General features: G+C 32.6%; 1 protein-coding gene across 1 annotated transcript in view; it reads left to right on the top strand.

Moving 5' to 3' along the window:
- Positions 1–1582: 1582 nt before the first annotated feature.
- Positions 1583–8810, top strand: part of LOC108746344 (transmembrane channel-like protein 3) — an 11759-nt gene continuing 4531 nt past the window's right edge. The window contains exons 1-8 of the mRNA XM_018483052.1: positions 1583–1701; positions 1853–2099; positions 2717–2954; positions 3067–3255; positions 3362–3597; positions 3916–4107; positions 8308–8550; positions 8648–8717. Coding sequence (XP_018338554.1) covers positions 1656–1701; positions 1853–2099; positions 2717–2954; positions 3067–3255; positions 3362–3597; positions 3916–4107; positions 8308–8550; positions 8648–8717 — 1461 coding nt within the window. The 5' untranslated portion in view covers positions 1583–1655. The remainder of the gene's footprint in view (positions 1702–1852; positions 2100–2716; positions 2955–3066; positions 3256–3361; positions 3598–3915; positions 4108–8307; positions 8551–8647; positions 8718–8810) is intronic.

Below are 8810 nucleotides of genomic sequence, written 5' to 3'. Positions count from 1 at the left end.
ATAGGTATATCCATAATTAGAATTGCAAGAATATAATCGGTTGCTCAGGCATTGTAACGGAAATAAATTTGATAAAAATAAAATAGCTTCTTACTATCGATAGACTAATCTCGATTCTTTCATTTTTCATCTCGTATCATCATTATTCCTCCCTCCCTCCCTCCTTTCACATTGTTTTCAAACAATTTCATAAATTAGAGCACAGACTAATTTACAATCGATCGCTGAAGCTCATGAGCATTAACGAAAATTACGTCGGACAATGCGCAGTATGAGAATGATTTTCGTGGGATCGCGTGTAGCACGGTATAACGATAGTAATAATTCCCCTCGAGGAAAGTGATTACTTGCGAAGCAGAAGGGTGGAGTTGTACAAAAAACGAAAAATGTACGACGATGGCTATTAACAGTATTAACGTGATTCACACTCTCTCTCTCTCTCTCTCTCTCTCTCTCTCTCTCTCTCTCGGTTCTTGCTCATTTTTGCAAACAGTGAATATTTGCTTCGACATAAACAATTGCCTAAAATTGCAAGACAACATCTCAGACCGCACGCAATATTTAGAAAATATTTATTAATATTTATAAGATTTATTTTAAATGTTTTGTAAATATTTGTGTGGTCTTAAATTGTAATAAATCATAAACATTTATTATAAATATTATGAAATATTTATTATAAATATCACATAAATACTATGAAAATGTTTAATGAGACATTATACATAATCCAAGCAAAAAACTTAAAAGTTACAAATCACCTATTCATACGGTAAGAAAAATTAACTTATATCTTTAAAACTGTATCGAAATTGAATAATGCTGAATGAATGTCTCTTTATGTCTCAAATAATATAAAATAAAAATATTTTAAATAAGATGCATGTTTTAATTAAACAGAAAATCATGATTTTAATCATGAAACTTACGATGGTACGTACGATTATCACAGACACGTTGATTCCTATTGATCAATGTAGGATGTCCCGGGGTGTGTCACGTCGCGTGTGACCTCGAATTAACGAATTATCTGCAGACACGTGGATGAAAGGATTCAAGTCCTGTCGTGTCAAAAAGAAACCGAGACAACGAAAGAGAAGATGTAATCGCATAGAATCCATTTGAAATTAAAGTTCAGTAATATTTCAACAAATTTCCGCGCTTGCATAAAAAAAATCTTGACTCATATATAATCTGAATTGTATAAAATTCAGGATTTAAGAGAAGAGTCATATTTTCTTATCTTCATTATAAACAAAGGATTGTAAAAAATCAGATTGAATACATTTCGTTGAAAGCCATTTTTTTACTCGAGACTCATTTATTTAATCCTCCTATTTCTGTTATTTCGTAATTAATAAAGGAAGTTACCGAGTTTTCGTTCGCAGTGATTTTCGGAGTGATTTTTACGCGAATGAGTTTCAACGATCTTTCCGGGTCACTGAGCTTTTCATTCACTCGCGTGACTCAGGGAGATCTATGATCATTTTCAAAGACAGTAATTGGTATCTTTTGCTCGTTCGTAGGTGGGTCCGTCGTCATCCCCGTCGCAGTCGCAACCGTCGGTCAGTCGACAGTCGGTTACGTTTAGTATTGTTGAATGCCAGCAGAACGAGGATCTTGTTGAGGAAGATCAAAGATCTCAAAACGAACGTATGAACACGAGATTTCACAACGACATGCAGCGCATCTCTATCGCCGGTTAGTGAAGAAGATAATTTTCTCTTAACGAAGAAACGCCAAAGTTTCAATCAATAGCCTTTGAGTGATATGCGATTGAGGATGGAGAACTCTGTCAAATTTCTTTGAGTCTATTTCGCGTTTAACTTATGGCAATTTTCTATGATCGGAGAAGCGACATCAAAGAGAGCGAGTCCGAGCGGAACCTCACCGGCTCCAATGAAGAAGTCAATCGTGAACGGCAAGGAAAATGACAACGAGGATGACTACTCGGCGTCAGTTTGCGCGATTATGCAGCAGCGAAATTCGACACGACGACAAAGTCGGCGGAAACGACGTCCGTCATCGCCGTTCGGCGTCGACAACGTCGACGGCGTCGCGCGCCGTCGATCCTCGGTTTATACCACGAGCTCGGGAGAGTTAGTATTTGCGACTTTCATAAAGCTGGAGTAAACTCAAAGTCCATCATTGATGTCTTTACTTTATCGTAGAAATTTCGAGTTAGAATTAAATTAATTGTTCAATTAAAATAAAGCGGTATTTAGATCTCGCAGATTGTGTGAAATTTATATTCGCGGTCTAGTTTCTCATTTAAAAACTGATGAGCTTCTTCGCACTGCTAGCAAGAAAAACATCACTGTAGCAAGAAAAATGCGAGTAGCAATTCACACTGAATATTATATGTACGCAAAATTTTATAGGCCTTATTTATCATTATAATATTCTAAAATACCGAAGTTTCTTTATATAATTTTTGAAGTTTATCTATACATTTTACACTAAAAAGATAAATATAAAAAAGAAACCCTATAATACTAATTAATAACAAGAAATTACTCTTATCGAAAGTCGTATAAAAAGACATATTCCAAATAATGACGCATTAGAAGATTCATCTATTTTATGATTACTACTATTATAATATCTTTTTTTCATCAATCTCTTATTGGAATTCTATCTCGATCACCGAATCGCTACAATGACTAGCACAACGTTTAAGTTAGTCATTAATTGAAGTCTTGGATTATAATAACAGCACGGTAATTACGATGGAAGAAAGCAGTAATCAGGAGCAGATTTTTGAGAATGTCAGTGTGCACAAAGAAGTTCTAAGTGCTATAAAGCAACAACCTTGGCCTCTCCGACGAAAGATCAAGCTCATACGGCAAGCTAAAGCTTATATCAGACGACACGAAGGCGTTCTACAGGAAAGACTCGCTCAAAGTCGCAACACTAAAGACATCATAGCACGCGTATCGCTTTTCATGACTAAGGTAGCGTACTTACTTATGTTATCGTAAAAATTAATTAAATTTTAAGTAACGTATTATTTAAGTAGGATATTGATATAGCAGCAAGGAACGTAACTAATTTTTATCTATTTAGAAGTGGCAGTATTTCCGACGTGAGCTAATCAATCTGCAAACGTGGCTCATACCTTGGGAGGTCCGTATCATGGAAATAGAATCCCATTTCGGTTCCGCTGTTGCATCCTACTTCATTTTTCTCCGTTGGCTCTTCTGGATCAACCTCGTCATGGCAACAACTCTTACGGCGTTCGTTGCGATACCTGAAGTAAGATTATTTTAGTTAATAAAAATGACATTTCTGCTTCCAGGAGCACAGTACGTCACAGTAGCTGTATTGACAAGATACTTAACATTTTTTAATTCTTCGCCAGGTGTTGACCGCAAACGCGACTCTCGCCGGCGAGAGAAAGATTATGTTGCAGGAAGAGGCCGTGAAATCGAAGGATCTGTTAACTTTATGGGAATTCGAGGGTGTGCTAAAATATTCCCCATTTTTCTACGGATGGTACACCAATCAGGACTCGAACAGCAATTACAGATTACCACTGGCGTACTTCGTCACCAATCTGGTCGTGTACATATACAGCTTCGTCGCAATTCTGCGCAAGTACCGGCTATGCTCTCTTCGTGTTGTTTAATCTCATATCATGGTGTCTTTTACTTTTCATTGACAGTGGCATTTTTTTCAACATCTTTAGATAAAGCTAGTTAAAGTAAAAAAAATTCTAACTTTAAATAAAGTTAAAGGAATTGAGACACGTAGTGTCTAAGGAACATATTTTACATTATTTCTTGATGAAAGATGTGCTGCAAGCGTCCATTAAACAGAATTATATGTTGTAAAATTATCTCTCGTTATTTCTGGAATTATTCCCATGATATATTAAAAAAGAGACGAGGCAAGCACGTGAATACCTTGTTCCAGAATGGCAAAGAACTCGCGTTTGAGTAAACTGACCGAAAAGGAAGACGAATATGTCTTTTCGTGGAAACTCTTCACGGGATGGGACTTCATGATTGGTAATCCGGAAACCGCGCACAACCGTACAGCCAGCATCATGGTGGGTTTCAAAGAGGCCTTACTGGAAGAAGCAGAGAAGCAAAAGGACAAGAGAAAGTGAGTTCTATACTTATATTTTAACATTAGATGAACATTGTGCAACAACAACTGTTCTTCTTTAGATTTTTGGTTTTACATATTCTTATATATGTACTGTTTGCTCTGATCGGAAATTTTGATTCAGAGATCATTCTTGATGCAGAGATTATTCTTTTATTTTTCTAGAAAAGATTGTGATTAAGGACTGAAAAAACACTGAAAAAAAAAAGTGTTCACTTTTAAGATATTAAAATGTTTTATTCTTGTCTTCATTTTGTAAACACTTAAAAATGTTTTAGTTTTAAACTTTTTCAATAGACAAAACTATGTATGTGTTGTGTCTGGATTTAAAACACTATGCGTTTTGAATCCAAACACATAGTATTTTGTTTATTAAAATAGTTTAAAGATGCAAAATTTTATGCAGCGAAAGAAAGCTGGCTTTTTACCGCCACTTCGCTACAAGCTTAAAGCAACACGTTCAAAGCTCTTCTTGTGCTTCTTTTGCTCATAAAGCATATCTTCGCTGGTTTTAAGTTGACGAATACACTCATTTATTTTCGCTAGCTTCGAATTCGTTTCAATAAAAATGGATTACGAAAGTGCGAAGTAATTTCTGATTCCACTCAATTTACTTTTAGTTCTTCCAACAGTCACGAACTCGAACTTGGTATACAATTATTATATTTCTATACTTATCCATTCATTCTCATTCATCCACTCCTGCACTCTCTCTACTCGTAACTTAGCTTTTCCCTTTCCTTCTTTTACTTATTTCACTCATTCTCTTAATTACACCTGAATCACACTCATTGAACTAGTTGATGAAGTTTTCTACTTTACTTCTCACTGTTTTAACAGTGAGCTTCTTATATTATTTTTGTTTTAAGTAAGTATCTGTTAAATATAAATATTATCTCATTTTGAGCAATTAAAAATTCCTCATTTGCGACCGATTCCATTATTGGGTAACATGGCTCCTTTTGCTTTTCGCGTATATTCTATACGGAACTCTTACGAAAAATGTACAATCTCTTTTTGGACGCAAAGTTCTTCGGTCTCTTCGATTTTATAACAATCATCGTTATTCGTGAAAATTCCTGACATATCCCCTATGCAGATCCTAAGTCCGAAACAAATACCAAATGCATATAAACCGAGTCGTTTACATCTCCGTTAAGGAATCTGTCTGAATCGAATTTATCTGGATGCGGATAGTATTATACTTTGGATCGCGATGCAGACAATAATTCGGAAATCATGCACTATCACTAGATTTTACCGATGATCGATTCGCCATTCCGAAGTCGCTGATGGTAATTTGATTTCCTTGACACATTTTCCGTCAAGAAAAGGTCATATTGGATACAGTCTGAGAACTTCATTTATCATGGTGTCCAAATACTTTATGCAATTGATAACCTCATAAGTTAGTCTGCCTAAGAACATCGTCGATTTTCTCTCTCAATTTTCTCTAAATATCCGAATTGACACCAATTTCGAGCGTCACGAAACACATAGTTTGATATGGCATTATACCCGACGAGAAAGAAAACAAACGCTTGGGTTATAAGAAATTTGCAAGCAAAAATCATGCTGTTCTATCTATTTTGGCGTTGCGATCTCGAACCCGACATTAAAATTCGAATTCCTATGGTGTTAAAAAAGGAAATATTTCTTATGATGGCGGATAGAGATTTTTGGCTGAAGTTGCGAGTGAGGAAGTTGTAGGCCCATGTTACACAATGTTTATCAAACAGACATAAAATTAAAAAACAGTAATAATACATATTCTTTTCAAACGTATAATTGTATACTTAAAAGATCCTTTAAATTATAACACGTGTTTTCTCTTTAAACATGTAAAAATTCACCTTTTCCTCAATTAAATGTGTAAAAAAGTAAAAAATTTATAAAAGCTGTTATTTTAAATATGTATAATTATTTTTTATTAAAAAAAAAGATAAAGTAAAAATTTCTTAACATTTAAAATGTTATTATAATACACAATTATTCTAGTACTCTTAGTGTAACATATAATTCTTTTTTTATTATTTTTATTTATATAAATTAGATAAATTTTAGAAATAATATATGTTAATGTTTTACTTATTTTATATTACTCTTGCCGTTTTGTTTTAAATAACATAAATTTATATTAAATGTTTATACTACTAACACTTGCAGTGTTTATTTAAAGTATAATGTAATACAAAATGATATTGTGTGCAACACAAGTAAATTGATGTTAAATATTTTAGTTCCGTGAATTTTTGAAACAGTGTATAAAACAATAATAGATATAAGCAGGTTCTAATTATTGTTAATTTACAAATTATTTACAAATAGTTACATGTAAAGGATTCGAACAATTTTAACAATCTTTTTTAATTAAATCTAATTTTTACGATAAATATAAAGTTGATATCACAATAAAAAGTCTACTTAAAATGAAAAATCTTTACTTTTAATGACATAATCCAAAATGAGTCTTTAAATCGTTATATTATAATAAAATTACGTGATATTACTTAAACAATCTGAAACCTTAGCCTTAAATAGGGGAAACCGAAGTGCTCAGCACATTTTTCACACTTTTGGCACTAGTTTTTAAACAATTAATTATGATTAAAATGTATTAATATGATAGAAGAATCCTTTCTCTACATAGTGTTTTTATATTAGGAATTTTTATATTAGGTTACATATCTATACATTATATAGTTCCTTTGTAGTAAGTAAAATACGAACATACTGCATTGTATAATTATCTTACCCCTATATTAAAATAAGTAGATCGCGGTATAAGTTCTCTGTATAACAAACTATAAGCATTAAGTTAATGAAAATTAACTAATAGAAATAAAAAAACAGATCGCAGATATATGTATATTTCTTAGTAAACATATTTTTTAAAATTACTTTATAACGATCAAATAGCAAGTGTTATTTTTATAGAAAAATAAATATAAATTATTTTAGTTGTAATATATTTTAATATAAATTTTAATATAATTATATTAAATATAAAGTATTTTTTTCAGAATTAAATTAACTGAATGTTCACGCGTGATACTGCAAGTCTAACTAACCTTTTCTAAAATATGAGCGAACGCACCTCATCCCTATATACGTAATTTTAATCATTTTACTATAATAAATCACTGTTATTTCTCAACGTATCATGTATAAGTAAAAGTCACATATAGTAATATAAGTATTTCTTTAACTAATAATATCCCTTACATTTACTTCTTCAAGATGAAAAACATTATTATGAAATTATTAAATGTTAAAAAAAATTATGTCTCTTTTTGAATAAAATTTTTTCTCTTTTTATCGTAACATTTGCTTGATTTTTATCATAAACTTGTTTGATTAAAATGGAACTTAGGAAAAAGAACCCATTATAAAAGAGATAATTTGCAGTAACTTTTTCATTGTTTTTTTTTTGCCATTAATACATAAACGGAGCGCAATGCCAACTTGCTTGTTAGGCCACAAGCATTGGTATCGGGCATTTCCCCTATAAAGAATACCTGACATATGTATTTGCACTTATATTTCTTTGGTCATTTTCCTTATTATAAAGTATCCTCCTTATATTTTCTTGAAATAGAAAAAAAACAAAAGACGAATTAACAAAATTGTTATAAGAATACACATTATTTTTGACTAAAACTAATTTTCAATTTACTTACATCGAGTATGTGAAAGAATATATCGTATAGTAGCAGCTACAGCTACAGCAGAGATTTGGAGGCAATGCATAGCCGTTGCAATTGTTAATATACAATTATTAAAAAAGAAAAAGTACTGGAAAAGTTTTATTTTTTAACGCCCATTTCCAAAAATCGCAGCGAACATGGTTTTTTTCTTTGCTTTGCTCCCAAAATTAATCTTGGAAAATATACGATTCCATAAACATGACATGACATATCAGATATTTCAGCGATGTTCGCTATTAGTTGAACAATATCAAACTTTGAGCGTAACTTTGCTATATACGAAAATCGATGGAGTGGGAGTATTTTATCAGTTTTTATTAGCTACATGAAATGGTACCTTTAAACTGAAACATCTTCAAGTATTTAAAACAAAAAATGGAGACAAGAATAACACGTTCTCTTTTTTACAGTGTAGCTCTTTTTATATTACATTTTTTAACTCTACATTGAAGTGTACGCAATGAAGTGTACTCAACTATATGTTTCGCAGTTGGAGAATCATTTCAATGAAAATATTTGTGAACGTGGCAGTACTGTCATTACTCGCACTATCGGCATATGCTGTGATCAAGGTGGTTGAACGGAGCATCGTTGAATCGCAAAATTGGTGGCGACAGAACGAAATCACGATTGTGATGTCTCTCATTACGTACCTTTTCCCAATACTCTTCGAGATCCTCGGTTTCCTCGAAAGCTATCACCCCAGGAAACAGCTTCGAATACAACTAGCACGGTAAAGTGACACTTATTAATCGCGATGGAATATATAATATATATAGCTCACTGTGCATCGAGTATAAGCGATACATTCGGCTGTCCTTTCGTTTCAGGATAATGGTTTTAAATCTGCTGAATCTTTACTCGCTAATATTCGCACTATTCCATAAGATAAGATCTATGGTACGTATATAATCCGTTAGCATACGTGAATTAGAATAGCACAATGAAGGCGTAACATCATTCACGATATTATCCGTGTACATACTTAGACTC

Source organism: Trachymyrmex septentrionalis, unplaced genomic scaffold, assembly GCF_001594115.1.
Source record: "Trachymyrmex septentrionalis isolate Tsep2-gDNA-1 unplaced genomic scaffold, Tsep1.0 scaffold168, whole genome shotgun sequence".
Taxonomy (NCBI): Eukaryota; Metazoa; Arthropoda; class Insecta; order Hymenoptera; family Formicidae; genus Trachymyrmex; species Trachymyrmex septentrionalis.
Note: the sequence above shows the minus strand (reverse complement) of the source record. Positions and strands in the feature narration are given on the sequence as shown.